Raw genomic sequence first — 26,496 nt, 5'->3', positions numbered from 1 at the left:
TAAACATATAATCAAGATAAGTTCTCTCCGTGAGAAATCGAATTATATGTGGCACAACTTACTTATTTAATCGTCATGTGACAATCTGATGATGTTTACAAACAGAGGGGTAAGCCCTGCGCCTGAAATCACCATGATACACAAAACGACAACAAGAGCGACAAATGGATGAGGATAAAGGCAAGAACACGTAAACAGAAAGTGCAATACAACAATGGATGAAAGAAGGAGCTTGCTGCCTCAGCGAAGAAGCGAGAGCGAATCTCGACCAGGAAATGCTCGTAAAGTGAAAGTAGCCCAAGGTTCCATTCTGTTAACTGTGGCCTTAGAGAGACTTGCCTTTTACAGTTTGACTGGAAATCTTGTTTTATTTTTGAACAGCGATCCTTTCGAATGGAGGTCTTACAATGCCCTCTATTGTACCTTTATTTTCCTGGGAATATCATACGTGCTATCTTTTCTGGGAGGTATCATTGCAGATACCTTGCTTGGGAAATTCAAAACACTTCTGTTAGCTTTTGTGATTTATCTTGTTGGCTACGTTTTTTTGCCTGTGGTTACATTTGAAGAGAAGAATAAACTTTTAAATTCAACAGAGTTAGGTCTACCTAATATTTGTGGACGTGATAATGATGAAAAAAAAGGTGATAAGATGAGCATGATCAGTGATGCCAGCAGCAAACTATCATTGATTGAAGAGAACTGTGCTGGTCTAATTTTTGGGATTTTAACCATTATTTCAGTTGGATCAGGAATTTTTCGATCAGTAATTGCGCCATTTGGGGCTGACCAAGTAAGCATATTAGCTTCCTTGTCCATGATACACACATCAACCATTTAAAATCATTTGACAGAAAGGATACATTTATTTCCTTGCAAAAATATTTGATTTATAATTCCAAATATGAAATTATGAAAGAAAAAAATTACTATATCCTTAGAAGATGATAACAGCACTTTGTAACATAGCATGTTGAGGACCAGACAAGGTTACACAAACTAAGTCCATTTTTTTCTATGATAAAGAAAAGAAATGATTTTTCAGGTCAGAGGAGAAGGTCCACAGACAAGCTTGGCATTTTTTAACTGGTATTACTGGTCTATAAATCTAGGGACTCTTGTGGCTTTGTCAGGCGTCACCTATGTTCAGCAGGATATCAGCTTCTTCCTTGGTTTCCTTTCCTCCAATATTTCTTTAGGTGTATCTTGCCTTGTTTTCATAGCAGGTAATTCAACATTATTATTATTTTCTGTTGACTAAAACATTTACGGTATTCAATTATTTGCTGAATTTGAACATCTTCTTCGGGGCACTTTTTGAAATGCTGTACATGGAATAAAAATCATGCTAATAAAATTTGAATAAAAAATGTGGATATATAGTATGGCTTTGTTGCTTACAGTTTAATATATTTTAAAAGAATTGTAATTTCATTTTAGGATGTTGGTCTTATGTGTATCTTCCAAAGACAGGAAGTATTTTGACAAACATTTTCAAAATTTTGTTTGAGTCGTGCCAAAGACGGACACTGCACAGACAGAGAGAGAACAATGTTGAACACATCAGGTGAGCATTATAGTCTGTAGACATACTGTATACTGGGTTATTTTTGCCTCATGTTATTTTCGCCCTTCTACATTTGCAAACGGTTTTGCTCTGTCTTGAATTTGCCCTAACAAAGTTGTTTTAAAGAGGGATAATTTGAGACATTGGAATTCGCCCAGTCTTAAATCGGCCACTGGCAAAGAGGGCAAAACGGCTGAAAATAAAACAGGGGTGAATATTTCCCTGTATACAGTACTCCCGAAAAAGCCCTCTATCTCTGCATTGGAGGAAATTGTTCATATACAGTGACTTTAATATCAACAATGAAATGTTATGCAACACTTAATGATTGTTTTTGGGCTTATAGTGCAGATTCATCGGACATTCCGGAGTTGAAGTCCACAGAGCATTCCCCATCTTTCCTGGATAAAGCCAAGTGCCGTTATGGTGGAAGTTTTCATGAAACAGCAGTGGAAGATGTCAAACAACTTCTGAAGATCCTCTGTGTGTTTTTGACGCTTTTGCCCTACTGGATGGTGTATTTTCAGGTGAGTACATGACCGGAATTCAGTTAACTGAGTGTTTGGTGATCTCATGAAAGGGATTTGCAGTTTTGTTTTTTTGTTTAAATGTGCATTTACCCTTCTAGATGCAGACAACTTTTGAGCTCCAAGGTTTACATATGAAACTGGATATTTCAAATGTTGAGAAATATAAAATATGCCATGATATGAATTCTTCAAGTTATTCGCCTGAATCAACAAAAAAATCAACAGTAAGTAATTCATAAATCATTCTGTGTATCAGGTATTACCTAATTAGATATGTCTTAATTTACAACAAAGAGAGGAGATCTCTCAATCTAAAATTAATTAAAGTACTTTGAATTTGTTATAGTTTTGCAATCATATTGTTTGGTTTTGATTTCAATGTACATGAGCCCGTTAGCAAACAAAAATGATTGCTTTTTAATTTCATCAGATCTTAATTTAGATGCTATAGATTAATTGATGGTGATCTCTTTCAGTTAGTGGCAGCATGGTTCTCGCTGTTTGACGTGGTTTTCTTAATCATTCTCCTGCCGCTGTTTGACAGAGTCATCTACCCTTACCTAAAGAAGCGTGACATGCATGTTGGAATAGTATGCCGAATCAGTGTGGGAATGATGTTTGCAACCATTGCTGTCCTTGTTGCTGGCATTGTGGAACTTTTTCGACTGAAAGCGGTCTGGAAATTTCCAAATGAGGAATGCTGTAGTTATACAATCAATCAAACCATAGGTATTATCAACCCTAAATTAGGTAGTCAAATAATTTTAGACATGATTATAGTCATCTTCCCCATGAATCTGTCACCTGTATTCTTTTAATTTTTCATGTACAACTTCATGTAAAATTTATTTGTTAATTGTTTCACTTGCAATAATTACACTGAAGATTAATCTATCAGGTTAGTTTTTAAGCATTGTGCATCGTGCATCAAACTCGGGAACTATTTAGAATTACTAAAACATATATTGTCAAGGCTTAAATAAAGTCATAGTAATTTCATGTGATAACTATCTATAGAAATAATTAAGTACCTGGGTATATAAGTATATTTAAAGAGTAGGCTATTGCTGAACAGAGGTTAGAGCATGCAAATGTGTGATTTCTACCCTTTATATTAAAGATAAAAATAAGATAGATATTCAATTTAGGTATTAATACTTGTAGGTCACACAGTCTATAGGGCGGCAGACATGAGTGTTTTTTGGCAGATCCCACAGTACGCTCTGATTGGAATCAGTGAAGTTTTTACTAGTGTGGCAGGTGCGTTCCAACCATTTTAACAAGATCTTGTACTTTCAGTAGGACATAGCTATCTATTTCTTCATTTTCTTGCATCTAAACAAGTTTAAAATGACACCGGTGAAGTTAAATATTCACAGATTGGTAGTTTTAGCTCAAAAGCCAGACAAATCATGTAGATTTCAAAGGGCTATTGGTCGAGCGGCCATCAATGAAAAAGACAGGCATAAGTCACATTGCTGTTTGACACAACTTCCCATACCAAAACATTCTCACAATTAGCTCATGAGCAGCTCACGTGAGGACTAACAAGATTTCCTCACGTGAGTTGCTCATGTGAGTCTTATGTGCAATTTAACATGCAAATTAGGTAAAATGCTCACGTGAGAAAAATTCTGCACACGAGCATTTTTTGCTCACGTGAGGAATAGATCGGCTCACCAAGAGTTTTGCTCACATGAGGCTCATGAGGCTTATGAGACTCATGAGGCTCATGTGCAACAGTTGCTCACTTCAAAGACAATGAACAAAATTTGAAATTAAAATCATCAATATATATTTACATCAGTCATTTTAAAAATACAATTTCATACATTGTTTAACATTACATTTACATAAATCTTTAGAAAGTTTACCAATAATAAATGCTGGCATGTTGAAACTTGTATTGCAGTTTGATCACACAAAGCAGTGTAGCACACAGACGGACTTGGAAAAAAAATCACAGTTCACAGTAGGCAAAGTTCAATTTAACCATACAAAGTAGTTCATAAGTGCTGCACAAACACTGGCTGCATTACAATCGATCGAGGCATTCGTCTCCAACATTCCAAATGTCCTTTCTTTGACAGTCTCGTGTCTCACATGCTCTCTGATTTCACACATAAACTGTAAACCACACAAACAGCTGACTACCAGAACATCACAATAATATCCAAATTGACACAACCAGACTTCAGCATGTATAACTTCTCCATTACTTAAATTACGTCTCCACTTTTTTTGTTGCATCATTCATAAAATCAGCGAGCTTTTCATGGTTTTCTTCAGGTCTGTGCAACTCAAGGCAAGCCTATTGGAAAGATAAATAAATTTGATATCAGTGAAATTGTTAAAAGTTTTCATATTTCAAGAAGTTTTTAAGAAAATCATTATATAATACTGCAACTATTAATATTATCAGATTCTACACAAGAAAAACATGAGCTCTTTTCTTCGTGTCATAAAATCGTTAATCAGTGTTAATAATAAAAAAATGTAGTTAGAATTATTTGTTCAAAAATTATTGTCAAGTAAAATGTCAAAGAAAAAAAATAACGAGTGTTTTACATTCGAGACACCGGTATTTGCCCGATGGTCAGTTGTAAATTGTTTAACCCCGTTTTAAAGGTAGATGCTATGACAACATTCTAATTACAAACACGTTTAACTGCCATTCAAGTGATTCAAAGAATACATTTTAACAAGTTAATGCTCAACTTACTTAATGAAGTGCTCATACAGAAGATGCAAGGGGTGTCGTCACTCGATTCATTCATTCAGATTCTTCCTCTGTTCAGCCGTGGATTTTTAACACTAAAACACTCCATAGACGAATACCCCATTGACAACGTAGTTTTTAACCTTATCAACCGGTAGTACCGTACAGAATCAGATAATTCCCTTTTTAATTCATTTCACCGTCATCTGTGATGGTAGACAACATGGCGGAATCGAATATGAAAATTGGCGGCTGGCATTTAATCGACCAATGAGCGCGCGCGTAGCTTAGACTGGTTCCCCCGCCACTGCGTTATTTACTTCGTTTTGGGCGGGAGCGAGAACCAGACTAGCGGGTAACTTTACATTAAAACAAAAGTAAAAGTAGAAACAAACTGCGTACGAAAAATCACAATATCAAGCGGTTTTGTCAGATTCTCATATCTAAATAGTAAGTTGAGTGATAATTCGATTTAGGAAAAAAAGAATATAACGTTACCAAAAAAAAAAAAAAACCTGACAGTTTGGTGTTCACGAAAAAAAATGGGGTGGGGGAGGGAGTGTCAAAATTATGTACTTGTTAACAAAATTTTGCAATTGCTTACGTGAGGAAAAAGGACCTAATTTTTTTTTTCTTTCATTTTGATTTAACTTTGATACTGCATATACTGACTAAGTCCAATTTCCTAACCTCTTGCTCACGTGAGAAAGTTGAACTTAGAAAAAAAATCTACCGTCAATGTATCTGTATAGCCTGTTGCTTACGTGAGCAATTCGAATAGAATTTTGCTCATGAGCAATCAGGTGAGCAAAGTTTTGCACATGTGCATTTTGGTTAGTATTTTCCTCCCTAACAGAGACTAACAATCTGCACATGAGCAAAATGAATTCCAACCTAATTTGCATACATTTCTTACTAGATTCTCATGTGCTTCTCATGAGCTGCTCATGAGCATTTGTTAGAATGTTTGGTACGGGTTCCTAAAGTCCAAGCCCTTGTCAAATTGATGTCTAACTAAACTTGGTTGTGAAATTGCATGTACTTACAAAGCTAAATTTGGCTGTGAAGTTATTGACACGGCTAAATTTGAAATTACTTACATAGCTAAATTTGGTTGTGAAGTTTCATAAATTGTTAAAGGCCTATGTGCGGTTTTATGCATTTTTTACCCCCCGAAATCAAAGTTTTAGAAAGAGCTTTAAAAATAAGGTGAAAGATAGTAAAAATCATATTGGAAATAAAGGTGTAAGAGATTATCACCACAGTGACGTCATAATGTAGAAATGACGTCATAAAGATTGCATTATTTTGATAAATTGATGTTTTGTAGCAAAATATGGGTGTTTTCCTATGGTTTTTCGATTGGGAAACATCGAGCGCAGGCTTGCTCAAGTACCATTTTTCAATATAATGTGTATAACTATCGGAAGAAAAACATATTATGTTAAAATCGCACTTGAGCAGACCTGCGCTCTATATTTCCGAATGCAAAATATGGAGAAAAAAAGAGAGTATTTTCATTTTTTTGCAAATTTGCAGGAATTAGGTCATTTAAGTGACTTCATAGATATATAAACAGCAAATGAGCAATGATGACTAAAAAGAAGATTAAAGTTATAGGCATCCTCAGTAGTGTAAAAACCAGAGTTCTACGCCAGATATTTACTATAGGCTCCTCAAGGCTCCTCTGAGGAGCCAATGACGTCATCCATAACCATAGCAACACATACTATTGATAACGGTGGAAGGTGGGAAATCCCATGATGTCATAGGCATTGAAGATCAAAGGGAATTTATAGGGGGGGGCTAAACAAAAGAGCTATTATATTCAACAACAATAGGAAGAGTAAAATTAGTTGGCAATTGATAACGGTGGAAGGTGGGAAATCCCATGATGTCATAGGCATTGAAGATCAAAGGGAATTTATAGGGGGGGCTAAACAAAAGAGCTATTATATTCGACAACAATAGGAAAAGTAAAATTAGTTGGCATTGATAACGGTAGAGGGTGGGAAATCCCATGATGTCATATGTATTGAAGATCAAAGGGAATTAATAGGGGGGCTAAGCAATAGAGCTATTATATTCAACAACAATAGGAAGAGTAAAATTAGTTGGCATTGATAACGGTAAGGATGGGAAATCCCATGATGTCATTGATATTGAAGATCAAAGGGAATTTATAGGGGGCTTAACAATAAAGCTATTAGTTTGCATTGATAATGGTAGAGGGTGGAAAATCCCATGATGTCATAGGTATTGAAGATCAAAGGGAATCTATAGGGGGGCTAGACAATAGAGCTATTATACTCGACAGTAATAGAACGATCTGAAATTAGTTGGCAATAGATCTATTGTCATCTATAGAGTCACAAAACTCCCTTGGAGGGATCGAAGGGTGTCATAAGACACCGATCTATCATCATCGGTTCTTGAGGGTGGGTATACAATAGACCTATTATTCCTATAATCAAAAGGGGACAATAGTTACATTAAAAAGAGTTAAAGGTACGTTAGTCATGCAATACATTATACGGGTAATGACATATTTGAAACGAATGAGTAAACATGGGTCATTTAAACCCTCGTTTAACAAGATATTTAAAGGTAGCTTTATTCATCCGAGACATCATACAGGTAAGGACATGTTTGAATCGAATGAGTAAACACGGGTCTTCAACCCCTCGTTTTACAAGAGAGGATAACACAAAATCTCATATTTTCCCGTCAGTTTTCTGTAAGGTTTTCTTTCGTTGAAGAGATCGAAAAAATACACATGAGGCATCAAAATTCCTTGGCTGTCTGATGAAGAAGTAGTAAGATCAATCAAGCACACTAAGTTCGCTATTTAATTTAGGAATACATAAGAAATATCGTATTGGGTCTTGACAGGTAAACTCAAACATAGGTGTAATATTCTAAATAACCATAGATATGGATCTGTGTCATATAACTTGCAGACTCCATCACTCCTAAAAAAAAAAGTCGTATCGTTTCCATTACTATGGTCTTACATCATCTGATTGAATGAATCTCAATACACCGTTGGAATGCTAATGATGTAGCGACTTTTGTTGTTATTAACCTACCTGTTATATAAGGACTCCACTGGAATAAAGCTTGTAACAAGGCTTTCATGGGCTATCCTTAGGTAATAACTTTTATTAGTATGTCATGTAATCTATGGAATAAAAGTATTGAACAAATTGATTCTTATGAACTTATATAGTGCTGTGATAATGTCTGGTTTTTTTTTTTAATTTGATGTATTTTTATATGTAATCATGACATTCTGTGATATATTTACCTGAATAAAATGAAATGAAATAGTTACCTAGATGTTAAACACCCTCATTGACTCGGAATTTCCGGGCCCATTAATTTATTCCATTGACACCATGATTTGACAATTTTACAGTTCTCTGGGAACAATACCCTGGAACGGATTTTCCGACTATTTTAGGCCTTTCTATTGTCGTTCAGTACAATAGCTCTACTGTTTACTCCCCCTATAGATTCTTTTTGATCTTCAATCTATCGATAAAGATCTTTAAATAAATGGTTTATAATTTACAATCGGAAAATTGCTTATCCGAACCAATCAGACAACTTGTTTATATAATATCACCATGGAGATATTTTTCTTGTATAAATTAATGAGATCTACAGTGTTAAATCAGTTGCATCATAGTTGCGGAAGAAGTAACACCGTAGAGTTTCAAAGAAGTTCATATTGTGTTTCCGTTGGATTTGGATAATATATCTGTATAAGGTAGGATTTTGTTTTTAATTATATACATATTATATTTCATTTTTTTTTTTACATAATTAAAATGAGCATTCTAAAACAATCACTTAATCGTTGTGTCATTTGAGGTATTATAAAATCTTGAACAGTTTGTTTAACGTTTGGGGTTTTTTTTCCAGATGAGTGGTTGAACAGTGTTGTCATTCTTACTGTAGAAATAGGTTTCAGTCGTAAATTTAAAGGCCCCGATCCTCATTTAACGAATGAGTAACCAATTTTACAACGTAAACAAACTGTGGTTGATATTACTTGTATACATACCTTCAAATACATAAAATGTGTTAGATTAAAAGGGATTTTTTAATGATAATTAATTTCATGTAATTTCATATTTTACAGACAACATCATGCCTGTTTCTCAGTTTACCTGTGAAGATTGTGGCAAAAGCTTCACACGTCAATCGAATTTACATCGACATCGAAGAACTACCCACCATGTAGACACTTTCAGCTGTTCTACCTGTGGGAGGCGTTTCAACAGAAGGGATAATTATCTACGCCATACAAGGAATCATATTAGAATTCCATATCAAGGATCTCCACCGATAGTTGGTTCTGAACTATTAACCGACTCACAAATCCAAGAAAGCATCCAAAAAGAAAATGTGTGCCCCAACTTTCAAAATCAAGTGGGGAGTGGCATACCACCAAATGACCCTCAAGGTAAGTACTTAAACGGTTTTTTTTGGTTTTTTTTATGCATATCAAATTGCTCTCACCTATTTTTTGAATATATGAGTGATATGCATATTGAATAAAAACGGAAACGGGCTTTTATTTTCACAGGTTCTCAATTTGGTGATACAAGAAATGATAGAGAAGACTGCATCACTTCAGAAGAAGCTATTCATGGGAACCTGAAAAAGATATCCATATCGGCTGACGATCAAACCAAATATGACCCTTTGACATTTCTCAAATCGAAAGAAGAGAAAGTGAGATCTGTCCTGCAGAACGAACGCACCAAACGAAAAAGAATGAAGTTTTACCTCACCTTACAAGTGCGTTTCACCAAGACCAGAGGGGATCAAGTGGAAGTTGCAGAGCCTCACTTCCACGGACGCTGCCACATAGTATTAAACAATCAAGACATCGAGCATGCTCTGAGGGAAAGTATTATGAAGATTGTGAACTCTTTCATTGAATATCAAAGAGAAGGGAGTAACTGGGCGCTGGACAAAGTCCTCGGAGTGAGCATTCATGTAGTCCAGTACAACCCGATCAAAGGTTCCAGTTACCTTCCGTTACCAGCTAAACTCGCCAGCAAGAAAGCCATCATCAATGTCCAGAATACCGATCAAAAGTGCTTCATGTGGTCGGTGTTGGCTGCTCTTCATCCTACAACGGGGCATCATGGGCATCCAAATAGGCTGAACAACTACATTGCTTTTCAAGAAGAATTGGATTTTACCGACATGACCTTTCCCGTCCGCGTGTCTGATATCCCAAAATTTGAACAAAAGAATGGATTATCCATCAATGTTTTCGGCTACGATAAGAATGAAGTCTACCCTCTCCATCTCACCAGAGAGAGAGGGTTAAAACATGTTGATCTTCTCGTCCTTGACAGAGGAGATAATTCACATTACTGTTGGATCAAAAATTTCAACAGACTCATGGGAGACCAGAATGGAGATAATAATCAGTATCATTACTGTTACTATTGTCTCCATGGATTCACCAAAAAGAAACTCTTAGAAAAACACCTACCTTACTGTCAGGTCCATGGCGCCCAGAGGACCGAGATGCCGAGTGAGGAAGAGAAATGGCTAAAGTTCTCCGACGTCTCCAAGCAACTCAGAGTGCCGTTTGTAGTGTACGCAGATTTCGAATGCATCTTAGAGAGGCAATACGGATGCCAACCGGACCCTAGCAAGTCGTCCACCATTAAGCTAGCGAAGCATGCACCCTCCGGATTTACATATAAAGTCGTAGGACTTTCACCAGAGACCACAGAAAATCATGTGACCTATCGTGGCCACGAGGCCGTTGACGTGTTCGTTGACCATATGATCAAACTCGAGGGGCGCCTTTTGAACATGTTGCGCAATCCCAAACCCATGGAATTGTCCGAGGAAGAGACAAAAGCTTTACGGGAAGCGACTTTATGTCACATCTGCCACGGAAAACTAAGGAACGATACCGTTCGTGATCACTGTCATGTGACGGGAAAATTTCGTGGTGCAGCTCATAGTTCCTGTAATCTGAATTATCGGTTACGTGAGCGAATTCCCGTATTCTTTCACAACCTCAAAGGCTACGACGCTCACCACATTATGAATGCCATCGGCAAGTTTAAACATAAAAAGATTAACTGCATCCCCCAGAACCACGAGAAGTATATTTCGTTTTCGTTGGGCAGGCTAGATTTCGTGGATACGTTTCAATTCATGTCTGCCTCTCTAGACAAACTTTCCACCAATCTAGCCAAAGAGGGCATCCATAAATTTCCTCATCTCAAAGGTTACGTCGCATCCACCCATCCCGAAAACCAGCAGACCAAGCTCCAACTTCTCAGAAGAAAGGGCGTGTATCCTTACCGTTACATGAACTCCGTCAAGCGATTTGAAGAGACGTCACTGCCACCACAACAGGCTTTCTACAATGATTTAGATGGCAAAACCGTGTCCGACCAGGATTACTTACATGCACAGCGGGTTTGGGATGTCTTTAACATTCAAAATCTAGGACAGTATCACGATCTGTACATGGAGACAGACGTTCACCTGTTAGCAGACGTGTTTGAGAATTTTCGTGACCTTTGCATTGACATGTATGGTCTCGATGCGGCTCATTTTTATACGGCTCCAGGACTGGCTTGGCAGGCTGCCTTAAAGATGACAGGGGTTGAACTAGAGTTGTTGACCGACCCGGATATGCATCTGTTTGTGGAAAAGGGGCTCAGAGGAGGCATAGCCATGATTTCAAAAAGGTATGCGAAAGCAAACAACCCCTATCTCAATGACTATGATCCAAGGCAACCCTCAAACTATTTGATGTATTTAGATGCCAACAATCTGTACGGGTGGGCCATGTGTCAGCCACTGCCCACTCATGATTTTTGTTGGCTGACGACTAAAGAAAGAGAGACTCTCGACATAAATGCCATCCTCCATGAGGGAGACACTGGTTACGTTTTTGAAGTCGATCTAGACTATCCCTTGGCATTGCACGACAGCCATAGCGACTATCCTTTAGCTCCCGAATCCTTCAAAATTGAGCCTGCGATGCTTTCGAGTTATCAGAAAGATCTTTTGACCAAGCTTGGAATGAAGGAAGGTTCTTGTACCAAGCTAGTCCCCAATCTTTTTGATAAGAAGAATTATGTCGTTCACTATCGGAATTTGCAACTCTACCTCGCGCTGGGGATGAGGCTTACTAAAATTCACCGGGTACTGTCTTTCAAGCAGAGTCCCTGGCTAAAAGCCTACATCGATTTCAATACGAGCAAGCGAAAAGTTGCAAAAAACGAGTTTGAAAAAGATTTTTTCAAACTCATGAATAATAGTGTGTTCGGCAAAACCATGGAAAATCTGCGAAAAAGAGTGGACATTCAACTCGTTCACCACCAGAAAAGGCTTTCAAAGCTCTCGGCCAAACCTGGATTTAAATCCTTCAAGATCTTCAATGAAGATCTGGCCTCTGTGGAACTAACCAAATCAAAATTGGTTCTAAATCGACCCATTTACGTGGGATTTTCCATTCTGGAACTTTCCAAGGTATTGATGTATGAATTTCATTACAACTACATCAAGAAAAGGTATGGTGGGCGTGCAGCTCTCTGTTTCACAGATACGGACTCTTTATGTTACGACATATCTACCGAGGATGTGTATGTCGACATGAAGGAAGACCACCATTCTTTTGATTTTAGTGATTACCCAGACACCCATTTTCTTCATAGTAATCAAAAAAAGAAAGTACTCGGGAAAATGAAGGATGAATGTCAAGGTCATGTCATGCGAGAATTTGTTGGCCTTAAACCCAAAATGTACAGTTTTGTTTACGAAACTCAAAACAAGAATGAAAACGTTTGTCAAGAAGAAAAGAAAAGAGCTAAAGGAGTGAGTAAGGTGGTCGTGCAATCAAACATACAACACGAGAACTATAGACAGTGTCTATTGAACAGAGAGTTTCAGATGGAGTCGATGGCGACGTTTAGATCCTTTAATCATCAAATATTCACCATCGTTCTAAACAAAACCAGCCTGAGCCCCTTTGACGACAAAAGGCATATTCTAGAGGATGGTATTCACACCTTAGCTCATGGTCATTGTAAGACATCTCCTGTATAATGAAGATGTCTATTATCATGTATATCTTGTAAAGTATGTGTTATTGCTATACTTATTGTAATGCTGAATAGTGAATAAATGAATGAAAAAAAATATTGTCGTTGAATCTTAGTTAAGGACTCCGGGGGGGCCCCCGCGGATCCTAAGGTTTCCGGATCATTAGGTTTCCGGATCCTTAGTATTCGGAGCTTAAAGGTGTCCGGTGACCTTTGATGCCGGAATCGGAAGTTACCAGAAACTTTAACCTAATTGGTTGCTATAAAAAGTGTAATGGACCAATCACCGACGAGATCTCGTCTATAAAACTGGACCTTCCGGTCACGTATGCCATTATGCGAGAGGACGCTAAAGGACCAACATGTATTCTTGCAATCACTGTTCGAACGCTTACGTCTGGCCACACGACCTGAACCGTCATGTAAAACACAAACACATAGAATGTCAGCAGCGGCAGCAACAACAACAACAGCAGCAGCGACACCATCCACTACAGCAGCAGCAGCAGCAGCAACAACAACAGCAGCACCAACTACAGCAGCAGCACCAACTACAGCAGCAGCATCAACTACAGCAGCAGCACCAACAACAACAGCAGCAGCAGCAGCAGCAGCAGCAGCAGCAACAGCAGCAGCACCAACTACAGCAGCAGCAGCAACAGCAGCAACAGCAAGAGTTTATGTTTCAACACCCTTTTACGGCCAACGTTTCGGGACCAACCTCCTCGGGCAAAACGTATTTCGTGAAAACGTTGTTGCAACATTGTATGAGCAAGATTTCCCCTCCCCCAGAGAGAATTCTATGGCTCTATAAGCGATGGCAACCCTTATACGACATCATCAAATCTACGGTGTATCCCTCAGTCGAATTCATACAGGGTATTCCGTTAGACCTGGAGCAAGATTCGTTTGTTCACCCAGGAACGAGGAATCTCGTGATTTTAGACGATCTCATGTCGACAGCAGCCAAAGATTCTAGAATCAACGAATTGTTTACCGAGGGTAGTCACCACAGAAATCTATCGGTCATGGCTATCAATCAAAATCTGTACTATAACAAAGATCCCACCCAGAGAAGAAATTGTCACTACTTGGTTCTGTTTAATAACCCCGTGGACAGACAACAAGTCATGACCTTGGCTCGACAGATGTATCCCGACAACCCTCAACACCTGCTAAGACATTTTAAAGAAGCCACTTCCAAACCTTATGGATATTTGTTGGTTGATTTGAAACCAACTACATCCGAACATCTGCGCATGCGCATTGACGTCTTGAATCCTATAAAACAGCTAGAAGCAGAGAATGTGCCTCATTCTCCAAGAGACATCCCTACCGAACAGACGTATCACCAGCCAATTCCTCTTCCCCAACAATTGTTAACAGAAAAGTCGGAATTTCAACACACGACACCTGATTTTGAAGATATGCCTTCCTGTGACGATTGTGGTCTGGTCTTTGAAAATATGCATGACCTTCAAAGACATGTGAAAAGATGGTGCCCAGAGAACGAAAAAAGGAGAGATGATGTTGAAATGGAGGAGGATCAGTCCGATTGGACCCCTTTCAAGCCGGAGAAGAAGGAAGATGAAGATGACCAGGAACATGACGTCTTTAATGCTCTCATGGATAAGGCCAGAGAGAAGAACGAAACAGAATGGAACAAGAAATACAACAAATACATCAAAGAGGGATTGACTCGAGAAAAGGCCAGAGAGAAGACCGAAGCAAAGATGAAGTCAAAAGACTTGCAAACATTTGTTACTGGATACGCCGATCTCATCCAATACATTCTAGATTTAAAGCATGGTTCCATACATGCCACCATCATGGATGACGTCTCGGATTTCCAGTCTAGAGGCTACGGCGAACGCAAATCCATCAGAATGGCCCTGAATAAAAACCGTCATCTCCTCGACGAAATGTGGGACGACGAAATGGAATTCGATGAACGAGATAGTGAAACGGAAGAAGAGGACAGTGATGAATCTGAAGAAGCTTAAATGTCTTTTGAGAAACTGTTTTTCCGTCTAAACGAGATATTATGTATCATAGCTTTTGTTTGAATAAAAATTGAAAAAAAAGTATGTCTTGTTGTACATCTCATTTACGATCACGTGATCAAACGTTATATAATAGGGTCGGTTACGTGGAGGCTTCATTTCTTTGATGTCCGACAAAGAGGAAGCATGTCTTGGGAGAAGTATCTCAAGCAAGTGTATTACAATCCAGTGAATGCCGGAAGTTTTTCCGGGCCGGACAAACTGTATCGATATGTGCGCAAAGAAGGAAAATACGTTCTAAGCAAATATAAGATCAGGAAATGGTTACAGAGGCAAGACGCTTACAGTCTACAGAGAGGAGTCCGAAGACATTTTAAGAGAAACAGAGTCGTCACCCTTGGTATTGACGACCAGTGGGATGCAGATCTCATGGATATGTCGAAATACGCCAAACAGAACGACGGGGTTGCCTTCGTTCTGGTGGTTATTGACATATTCTCCAAGTTTCTTTGGATGCGCCCTCTGAAGGACAAGAAAGGCCAAAGTGTCACTTCAGCCTTTGAACATATTCTTCGGGACGGTAGACGTCCTACCCGAATTCGTACCGACAAAGGACAGGAATTCCGAGCCCGAGTCTTCAACGAATTTCTGAACACCCGGAATATCGAGCACTTGTACGCCCAGAACACAGAAACCAAGGCCAATTATGTAGAAAGGGTGATTAAAACGATCAAGGCTAAAGTGTATCGATATATCACCTACCAACAATCCTATCGTTACGTGGATCACCTACACGACTTTGCCGCCAACTATAACGCAACGTATCACAGAACAATCGGCATGCCTCCTGATAAGGTGACAAAGGCGAAGGAGACGGACGTCTGGTGGAGAATGTATTGGCCCAAGAAGGCACCCGTAATATCTAAGCCTAAACGAGTGAGAAAACCCTTCAGATTCAAAGTGGGAGATCGTGTGCGCATCAGTCACCTGCGGAACGTTTTCACCCGCGAATATGACGAGAAGTGGTCTGGAGAAATATTCGTGGTATCGGAGAGACGCCTAAGAGGAGGATTACCCGTATACAGACTTAAAGACTATCTGAACGATGAGATTAAAGGAACCTTTTACCAAGCGGAACTCCAAAAAGTGGACGTTCGTGAAGATGACGAATTTAAAGTGGAAAAAATATTAAGAACCAAAGGTCGTGGACGTAATAAACAGTACCTTGTAAAATGGTTACATTGGCCTACAAAGTTTAATTCGTGGGTCAATGCAGATGATATGAAAGGATATCCTTGATGATATATTACTTAACTATTATTATTATTATTATTGTTATTGTAAATTTCTATAAAAAGAAAATAAATATGAAAAATCTAAAACATGTGTTGTTATTCGTCGTGTTTATAGATTCAAATCAGAGAAAAAACATCTCCATGGTGCAGGGATGGTGTCGATTACTTTCAAAAATAATCGATTAAATAACAATGAATTTTTTTTTTAATCTAAGTATAGATGATTAATGTTTTTGAAGGAAAAATGTATTTTCGACAGGAGTATTAATTCTGATATAAAGTTATCAATTTTTACAAGCCTTTCTAGTACATTTTATCATCGTTAACCATCTTTTACGGTTGCGTAAATATCTCTGTGTTCTAAAAATAAAGAACTTTTATTCATCCATTAAATAAGAAACAGTTTTAATTATGTAAATTATAAACAGAAAACCGTTTATACATAGTTGACTGTATTTATTTGTGTTGAACTTATACTACACATTAGTATAGGCTTTTACTACAATTAATACAATGGTTGACTATAAACACTGTGGTATATCATTGTGTTATTACGGTACTTAAGGGTGTGTTCTTGTTTTGCATACATTTGAAAATTCAGTACAAAACAATAGGTGTGAATTGTGTTTTTATTTTATATAGTCTGGTTTTTTACCTGAGATTTACCAGTATTTTACAAATGCATTTTAAAGAAGAGTTTAGTGATCATACTGCACATGTATTCTAGTGCACTCTATTTAGAATAATGATTAAAAAAAAATATTATACTTTCAACATTTCACATTCATTCTGAAAGTACAGTTTTTTTTTAATCTATTCTATTAAAGAAAACAGTAAAGAATATGAGATTTTGTGTTATCCTCTCTTGTAAAACGAGGGTTTGAAGACCCGTGTTTACTCATTCGATTCAAACATGTCCTTACCTGTATGATGTCTCGGATAAATAAAGCTACCTTTAAATATCTTGTTAAACGAGGGTTTAAATGACCCGTGTTTACTCGTTTGTTTCAAACGTGTCATTACCCGTATAATGTCTTGCATGACTAATATACCTTTAACTCTTTTGATTATGGGAATAAAAGGTCTATTGTATACCAACCCTCAAGAATCGATGATGATAGATCGGTGTCTTATGACACCCTTCGATCCCTCCAAGGTTGTTATGTGACTCTATAGAGGACAATAGATCTATTGCCAACTAATTTAAGATCGTTCTATTGCTGTCGAGTATAATAGCTCTATTGTCTAGCCCCCCTATAGATTCCCTTTGATCTTCAATACCTATGACATCATGGGATTTCCCACTTTCCCACCCTCTACCTTTTTCAATGCCAACTTGTTTTACGCTTCTTATTGTTGTTGAATATAATAGCTCTATTGTTTAGCCCCCCCCCCTATAGATTCCCTTTGATCTTCAATACGCGATTTCCCACCCTCTACCGTTATCAATTGCCAACTAATGTTACTCTTCCTATTGTTGTTGAATATAATAGCTCTTTTGTTTAGCCCCCCCCCCTATAAATTCCCTTTTATCTTCAATGCCTATGACATCATGGGGTTTCCCACCTTCCACCGTTATCAATAGTATGTGTTGCTATGGTTATGGATGACGTCATTGGCTCCTCAGAGGAGCCTTGAGGAGCCTATAGTAAAACATCTGGCGTAGAACTCTGGTTTTTACACTACTATCCTCTATACAATGATTTGTGAAGATTTCATTTTTATACAATACTACTTGTGAAGGTTCATGCATATATTGCTAAATTTGGTTCAGTAGTTTCATGTACTTACTAAGTTTACTGTTTTGTGCAGTTTTGTATTTTATGATTAAGTTAATATGTATTAATTCAGATAACTTTGTTTTGTTTGGGCTCACAATTTTTCGTCATATAAACATGCAAGGCTCGTGTTCTTTTTTTGTTTACATAGGTTCGATATACCCGTAAAATGTCTTTTTCAAACTGATTTGTCTATTTTCTTTTCATTTTAAGCATAAATAAACAGTTCTTAGCGTTCAACACATTCATTTTAGGTCTAAAAATGGAATTTTCACATCAACATTCAAAATGTAAACAAAAGCTTTATTTACATAGCAAAGAGTTGTAGTCTCTATAGATCGCGTATAACTCAACAAATGACATTCAAATTTTGGTTTCCTATTAAAAATGTCTGACTAATGCATTTCAAATATTAAAATCAGAAAAATAATTTGACCAAAATTGTAACCATGCCCCTTTAAGATTGATTGTAAATAAAAGTCACTTAAATAATGCTGTACTGTAATCGTTTATTAGATTGGTTCTAGGACTACTTAAAGGACATATCGCATGTATCTAAAGTATACGACATTTTACATTTTTTGGCTTCCTTGTGTATCTAATAATTACTCCTAACAGTTTGTTAACGGTATAAAAGCGGTAATTAGCCATAATATCAATTTAAATTATAGCCCCGATCGTTTAAAAACTCGTTAATTAGATAGCGTGTCACGTGGTACAGTGACGTCACATGCGACCTTCTTCGAACAGCTGATTGTAAACAAATTGTAGGATTAGCATTATCTTCTTTAAATTTTGACATTCATTCACCATGTAAGTTGTTTATTTTTACATGTTGACTAAATTAAAAGAATCTTATTATTCAGTCGTACAGGTAGTACGGATAAAAAACGATGATATTGCCGAAAAAGCGACGATGAAGTCGGCAATGACGATCAAATTGATCGACGTGTAAACATTGTTAACACAACTAAGTAAGGATTGTAGCTCAAATAAATCTGTTAAAGGTGTTTATTTATTAAAATCTACAACAGTCTTGGTTTTTGGCGTTCCTAACGACTCGGAATGTTCATTATTGTAAAACTGTGGTGCACAAGAAGTTTGTTTCTTCGGCAGTAACTGATCACAACTTTCTAAGGTTGTTTACTCTATATTACACTGGGTTATAAAAGCAGGCAAAAACGTTTTCCTTAATTATTGTTTATTTCTGTAAGATCCCATCTCCGTATTTTTTTTATCCATTTACGTATAGGCCTAAATGTATATCAAGAAACTTTGTCTATTTCTCGCGTAAACAATCAATATCGACAACTCGATCAATGACATCTCCCACAAAAAATAAAACTCACAGAAATCTCACCTACCGTACTAAAATTATGATTTCTGTAGAGGTGAGCTACATGTATGAATGAAGAAATCATGTATACAAAACCGATGCATACATGAACGTATAGTTTAACAATAAGAAAAAGAAAACAGCTAATGAAGCGAGGCGGTATCCAAAATGGCGTCCCCTCTCGTTATTTTTCTCCGATGAACTTGCGTTTTGTACACAGGCCCCTGTGCATAAACTTCTATTTTTTCCTTTTTGAGAAATGAATACGATTTATTTATGAAACTATAATTACAAAAATGTACAATATAATTAATAATATATGAAATGAATGTTTATTTATAAATCCTCTCGTCGACAGATAGACCCCTATTTGTCACAAGATTTCCGCATACTTTTCGTAAGGGAAACTTAAAAAAACAACAGTCCAAATCCCCATGTGAAAACAATCTGTCTATCATTCTAGCTTTGGAATTTGCCTACCAAATGGCACCCAAGTCTATGAAGGGGATCATCATGGGATTCTTCTATCTTTTCACTGGGATCGGGAGTCTGTTGGGAACTGGAACCATGTTTGCCTTCAAAGATACCTGGTTCTTTCAAGAAGACTTTGGCAATATCAACTGTCGTATGGGCTGCAATACTACTGGGACTCATAGTAAAAAAGCCTGCCATCTTGATTATTATTTCTTTTTCTTAGCTGTCCTTGAGTTTACTGGAATGTTTGTGTTTATTATCGTAGCCAAGATACTGAAGCTTAGTCAGCATCTGGTGCCGGTGACTAAAACCTCAACTCTTGATAATGTAACGGAAAAATCTTTCACAAACGGAAGGAGAGGAAATGTTAGCAGATCTGCGAGTCGCAGAGTGAATAGTGAAGACTGATGCTGATTTTCAATCTAAAGTTCATTAACCTATGATCATTCTTATAAGAAAAAATTCCTATGTGATTATAATATTTAAAAAAAAAAAATTGAATTAAAGTGCACACCATTTCACATAACTTGCATGGCAATGTGTTGGAAATATTTTGAGGAGTCATTTACAGTTACTACAATTCAAGAGTTATTTCTTTTGCCAGAGAGCCATTGTGCCTTAAAGAATCCTCCAGTGGGTTTCGTTTTAGAGTTAACAATAAAACTACTGCTGACTTTGGTCTGATTGCAGCATAAATAGTTAATGAGTTAACAGTGGGTAATTGATTACTCAGTTGTCAATTCACAGAAGATAAATCCTGCATAGACATTACAAAAAGATATATTACAGAGACTTGTACATGCAGTTATTTGACTGTATGCAGTGCATTTATTATGTTCTTGTAGAGGTATTTAGAAATTGAAGACTGATATTGTGCTGACTACCATCTGTTAATTACTTTCTCAGTATGAACTTAGGCTTGGTTTAGGCAATTTTTTATCTTCCCAATAATAATGTAGATGCTGAATGGCAATACGCAACTCATTAATTGTGCATAATTAGGGTTATGATAAAAAGGTCATATACCTTGCATCATAACCATTGAGTGTTCAATAGTTGTTGAAATGAGTTGATGTATGTTATGAATAATGATTGTGTCAATATTAATGTAATATGTTAGTGTACAAAATATTTTTGTTGTTATTACATTAATATTGATATTACATTTGCTTCCGTTATTCGATTTTGTAATTTGATATTATTAAGTTTATCAGTTGAAAGGAATGTGGGTAGATAACAAAAGGGAAAGTAATACAGTTCCTTCTTAAAATATTGTGCAACTAAAATTGTTGACCTTAATCGATTACGCTTGTTTATTATGAATAAGAGCAATGCAAAATCCGGCATTTATAGGTTAAATATTAAAAAAAAAAAAGGTTCCGATTTCAAATTTTGCCATTTTTTGACTTTTATGAAAAATTTGTAAATATTTCCTTCTACTTGATTTATGTTATTGTTGATGACATATTAGGTTATTTTTCAATAGGAAAAGGAAGTAAATGTAATAAAAATTGTGGAAAATGCGTCCGTATTGATAAAGCTAACGCAAGGAACCTGAACTTTTGTACTTTGTGGTATAGAAATGTGTATACTCATTATCAATGCTTTTCAAAATTTCAGATATTATAATGTTTATTCATGAAACATTTTCACTTCAACATACTGTGGTTTCATTATCATCGCTGTTCACCAATATTGTTGTTGATATGAAAATCAATAAGAACAGAATTTTTTTTTTTACTACATGTCTTTAGTTACCATTGAATGAATCCACAGTATTTGATATACATGTATAGCATGCATTTTTATTCTTTTACAACATAATCTAATATGCTTATAATAATTGCATTCATTTTTTACGACATTCATTGTCATCATGTATATTAACTACAGTATTAAAATCTTGCTCAATCTCATTTGATCATGGCAATGATTGAAAGTTGGAAGCAATGGAGAATTTGAAGAAATTTAAAAATGTGCACAATGCAAGGTCTCTAGGGACAAAGATTGTGTTCTGGACAATTCCTTCAATCTAGTAATATATGCTGTGTTTACAACCTTTTCCTTTAAAAAAGTATCACTTTAAATAGTTGTGAAAAAATCTTGTATTTTGCGCTGTATTAATTTTATGAGTCTTTACTGTGAAAATATATGCACCATGGTCGATTACACCCTACCAGTAAGTATTTTATTAATATTAAGTTAACTGCCTACTGTGAACAAGAAAAAATAAGAAGAAATATGTTAATTATTTCCTTTGCGTTAACCTTTTTCGGAGAGATTGAATCCGTCATGTCACCAAGACGATATGTTCAACAGCTTGAAGTCCCGAAGTTCATGTTACGACAAGACAGTAAAAAAGATAATAAAAAAACGGACACCGAAGTCGCAATCGGAAACTGTTATACAACGAAGTAGATTTTAGCATTAAAATACGATGTAAGTTTAGAAAACACTAATCAACGATCCTTACAATTTTTGCAAATTAAAGCATGTATTATTTTGTAAGTTAGCACTAATTGTTTTTCTACATATATATACATTAAATACAATACCCGTATTGTCCGTATAATGGAATAAAAGTAGGTTTCGAGTTTCAAAAATAATTGACAGAAATTATATAACTAGATTGTCTTTCTTTGGGGCGTCTCTCTTGAGTCTGAATTCTACAGCCATCACTAGAATCATAGAGAAGATAAGCTCGCCACCCGCGATGTATAGTTTCTTGTATTCACACATGTGGTTGCTGTATAGGTAGCCCACGGTAAAGCCCAGCGCCTGAAACATGCGGAGGTTGGAGAAGGCCGGTTCCCGTTTGTCTGAGAACGCAAGACCAACCAAAGCTGCAAAAGGAACATTTCAAACAATTTATACATTATTATGCCATATGACATGAACATGAGACCATTATGCATGTAATAGGTATGAAAAGAAACTGATTGTGATGCAAGTATTATTAAACCGGTATATGGAATCAATTCCACATTTACCTGCGCTTTGCGTTTGCCAGATTGAATCAGCTAGCCCCCAGATCCCGGGAATAACGAAAAATACGATTAACTGCTTCCTGGCTAGATGCCAAAGTTCCATCGCAACAAGAGCCGAAATGTTTAGAGCTGTGGCGACGATGAAGAGCGTGGGTCTGCCAACACGCTTGCCGAGGACGCCACTGATTGGAGAACCAATGGTGTTGGCGACACCAAAACAAATCATGGTGTATCCTATCCACTCTATCCCAATCTCACAATTCACATACGCCTGAAAAGGTATTTAAAGAAGATGCCTTCAACTTTGTTTTGCCATCATTGAACAAGTGACTTGCGATTTTTTGTAATCACACTTTTGGTAAGGCAGTTAGAGAGGAATACTATAAGGGTCAATAAAATATAAACAGTAGATAGAACAATGAGTAGGTGTCTATTGTTCATTTTTTCAAATCCTTCTCCAAAGAATACGAAATAAAAGAAATTTGAAACTTTACTGGCCGTGGATGCTTACCATTGTAAATTCGGCAAAAACTATCGTTTGCTCTAAACCAGTCCAGAGGTAAAATGGAACAAGCATCGCCATATTAGAATTGGTGACAAGCAGACGGACAGTGGACACTAGTTTGGATTTGAATGATTCCGTCGGTCCATTGTGTTCCTGTTTCATAGGTCGAAGCATTATGCACGTGACTAACAGACCCACAGCAGAGAAACCCATGTAAACACTCAACAGAATAATCTCTATTTTGCTTTCAGGATGTACCCCTGCCTTAGTTACATTCTTTGTCTCAGGTTTAATACTTAATGGACAGAAATTTTTCCCACAGTATTCTGGAGGTGTAGTTAAATTCAATGAACTATTTTCGTTGACAAGGATGAGAGAAGAAATAAGATTTCCCCAAATTTGTGTGCTCTGGAATGCAGCACAGAAAATTCCAAAGAACTTGCTGAGAATATCATCGAACGCCCCCTGTGTTATTCTAGCATACTCCATTGCAATGGATGTCACTAAAGCGCCTTGAGCCGTCCACATTAGTCCAGTAGCCAGACCTTCGATCCCAGCCCCGGGGATAAGAACATAGCCAGCAGGATAATAGTTGGCGCCCACATAAACACACAGAGTAATCCATGAGATGATGAGAGCACCTTTACATCCAATGTAGCTAATGATGACGGGAGCTAACAGACAGGATACAAGTCCCCCGCCCGTCAAAGCTGCAAGCGAATACACTCCCACACCGGGGTTCAAACTCGACTCCAAGTTCTGCAGCCCCGAGTAAGCAGTGAAGGAAAACACCCACATAATACAGATTGACGCAAAATTCAACAACAGCCTCTTCTTTATTGGTTTGGCCTCTCCTTCTTCATAAGTTACCAAACCTTCGTCAGTCATTTTTAACATGGTGGAAGTGTTCGTTTTTTTCAAAGCCCTGTTTTTCGGGTATCTCAACAATGCATCAGTTTCACTATTGTTGTCATATCGCGGCTGATAGATTGTGTCCACTGTATTTGATTATCTAGGATAAGAGGGATGGCCTGTTACGGCCGTAGGACAAGGACAGAATACCCACTGGGACTGACCAAAGGCTGGCTGAAAAGATACAAGGGACCACAGTACTTTGACTGATGACCCTCAGTCACCCTTGTAAGTACCGCGTCTGAAGTGAATGGATGTGTCGATAGTATTACAGCACGAAGTGATCATAGTTCATTACTATCAATTAAAGTTCAATGATGGCTTAGAAAAAAAACCATGACGTGCGCTTCTGAAATGTAAACAGATATACATTTAAGAATTGTGAAACAAAACAATACGGCTTGACCAACATTCCGATATTTATTTAACCAGATAATGACATGATAACTTACATGTATATTAGTTATGTATACACAATCAACGTAGTATTGATATTGCATATTTGTTTATAGGTCCATTGCAGGTGCTCGTTTTTATCGCGCGCGCGCACGCACGCAGATAGAGCAACATACGAGTTCTTCTTTTATCAAATATATTTAAATAAATGAAATTATATCACTTGTAGAAACAACCTTTGTAACACAAATTGTGTCATTATATATCCCTATACTGATTCATACCAGAAAAATGATTAACAATTAACCATTGCGCCCTAATTCTAATGAAATATTGACACGTTGCTAGCCAATGGAAATATTTTCCCCGGGGTATACTAGTATATATATTTGTTTCTACTACGCAGTATATATATGATTCTCCAATTATTATCTCAACGACAAAAAGACATGAAGTGGTTCATCTGTGTGTTCTCTGTGGTCGTTATTGGACTCCTTTTAGCCAATCTAACAGAAGGTATGTTTTTTTTCTTTTCCTTTTTAATTTTTTGTACAATAAGAATTAATATTATAAAATAATACAATCAAAACACAAATAAAGCGCTAACTCTAATTCTAAGATAACTATAAAGTGCTGTACAATAATAGAAATGTGCATAATACATTTTACCTTTTTCTATTAATGAAAAAGTAGTGAAATTCAGACACATCTTTTTAATGTTAGGGTCCATGGCTCTGCTTCGCTGTTCAGATATTCAGTGCGTTACGGCACCTTGTCCCTGTACTAACAACCCGTTCTTGTGTCGTATCAGCAGACTTCTACAGTCCAAAGTGTCAGTACATACACATGTAACCGAAATTTTGGAACATTGGATAATAAGATAAATTTGAGAAAGAGTGCATGTATGTGTATGCGTGTGTGTATTAGAGTTTCTTTGTGAAATTAATCTTTTTCTTTTTTCTTTTACAGAGACATGTGAAAGGAAGCATCAAGTGTAACTTAAAAAATAAATGATAATTTCAACTAGAGAATACAAAGAAGGAATTATTCTTCTTCTCTGACCCTCGGTAACTGTCACACTAATAGGAGTTATGAAAAACATACATACAGAATGAAGGTGTTCATTAGTTGAAAATGTGCGTGTGTGTGTGTGTGTGTGTGTGTGTGTGAGAGAGAGAGAGAGAGAGAGAGAGAGAGAGAATTTTTTTCAGACCTGCAGCTATATCTTACTTTGCTGTGGGTTAAATCGAGGGCTCCACAAAAATTTACAGAAAGACATGAACGTAGCCTTAGAGCATCGACTTATGTCGAAAAACGCTAGCTTTAACTTTCCTTCTCATTGTCTTATCGTCTTTTGACCGTCTTCTTAGTAAAAAGCGAGCCAAATGCTTTCATAAAACATTGGAACCAGTTTTGATACATTCGATTGACTCTCTTAAACTTTCAGTGAAATTCAAATCAATTGGTGATTTGTTTACTTCAAATCAAAACCGATTGCATTCTTTTATGCATGCAAGGCTTTTTAGTTCTGTGTTAGAGAGATGAATAGCATCACGTAGATAATTAAAATCACCAATGACGTTCTCGACACTTTTACAACGGTTTCAAAAGCTCTTGAAACTAAAATCATTTTGACGTTTGGAGCTTTCAGAACATTTGAGCTGTGTAATTTACTATTAAATAAAAACGTCAAACTTGACAATAATTTTTGACACGGCGATATCACATCGTATACATTATAACGTGTTAATCATCTATATGTTTTTAGCTCACCTGAGCTGAAAGCTCAAGTGAGCTATTCTGATCACATTTTGTCCGTCGTCCGTCTGTCCGTCTGTCCGTCTGTCCGTCCGTCCGTCCGTCCGTCTGTCCGTCTGTAAACTTTTTACATTTTG

The 26,496-nt window shown here is 37.0% G+C and overlaps 3 protein-coding genes and 2 long non-coding RNA genes across 5 annotated transcripts; 3 read left to right on the top strand and 2 right to left on the bottom strand.

Annotated features, from left to right (window-relative positions):
* The first annotated feature begins 60 nt into the window (after window positions 1-60).
* Window positions 61-21,717, top strand: LOC105332028 (solute carrier family 15 member 4). Its single transcript, XM_011434459.4, has 8 exons — window positions 61-793; window positions 1,046-1,226; window positions 1,441-1,567; window positions 1,914-2,094; window positions 2,196-2,321; window positions 2,574-2,826; window positions 3,262-3,357; window positions 19,791-21,717. The coding sequence occupies exons 1-8, from the start codon at window positions 215-217 to the stop codon at window positions 20,207-20,209; spliced, it is 1,962 nt and encodes a 653-aa protein (XP_011432761.3). The 5' UTR covers window positions 61-214; the 3' UTR covers window positions 20,210-21,717.
* Window positions 3,869-5,354, bottom strand: LOC109619974 (uncharacterized). Its single transcript, XR_010712313.1, has 2 exons — window positions 4,820-5,354; window positions 3,869-4,408 (listed from the first exon to the last, which is right to left on the bottom strand). It is a non-coding gene; the product is annotated as an uncharacterized lncRNA (long non-coding RNA).
* LOC117681256 (uncharacterized) lies at window positions 8,437-12,985 on the top strand. Its single transcript, XM_034444773.2, has 3 exons — window positions 8,437-8,588; window positions 8,964-9,287; window positions 9,411-12,985. Exons 2-3 carry the CDS (start codon window positions 8,972-8,974, stop codon window positions 12,917-12,919), a joined length of 3,825 nt encoding a protein of 1,274 aa, XP_034300664.2. The 5' UTR covers window positions 8,437-8,588; window positions 8,964-8,971; the 3' UTR covers window positions 12,920-12,985.
* A 339-nt stretch (window positions 21,718-22,056) lies between the features above and the next one.
* On the bottom strand, window positions 22,057-24,503 carry LOC105332022 (protein unc-93 homolog A). Its single transcript, XM_011434445.4, has 3 exons — window positions 23,300-24,503; window positions 22,792-23,059; window positions 22,057-22,644 (listed from the first exon to the last, which is right to left on the bottom strand). Exons 1-3 carry the CDS (start codon window positions 24,188-24,190, stop codon window positions 22,418-22,420), a joined length of 1,386 nt encoding a protein of 461 aa, XP_011432747.3. The 5' UTR covers window positions 24,191-24,503; the 3' UTR covers window positions 22,057-22,417.
* Window positions 24,504-24,914: 411 nt separating this feature from the next.
* LOC109619179 (uncharacterized) lies at window positions 24,915-25,686 on the top strand. The gene is made up of 3 exons (XR_004604286.2): window positions 24,915-25,117; window positions 25,325-25,433; window positions 25,571-25,686. It is a non-coding gene; the product is annotated as an uncharacterized lncRNA (long non-coding RNA).
* The last annotated feature ends 810 nt before the right edge of the window (window positions 25,687-26,496 follow it).

This window comes from Magallana gigas, chromosome 3, assembly GCF_963853765.1.
Source record: "Magallana gigas chromosome 3, xbMagGiga1.1, whole genome shotgun sequence".
Taxonomy (NCBI): domain Eukaryota; kingdom Metazoa; phylum Mollusca; class Bivalvia; order Ostreida; family Ostreidae; genus Magallana; species Magallana gigas.
The sequence above is the reverse complement of the archived record's forward strand: the minus strand, read 5'-3'. Positions and strand labels throughout refer to the sequence as shown.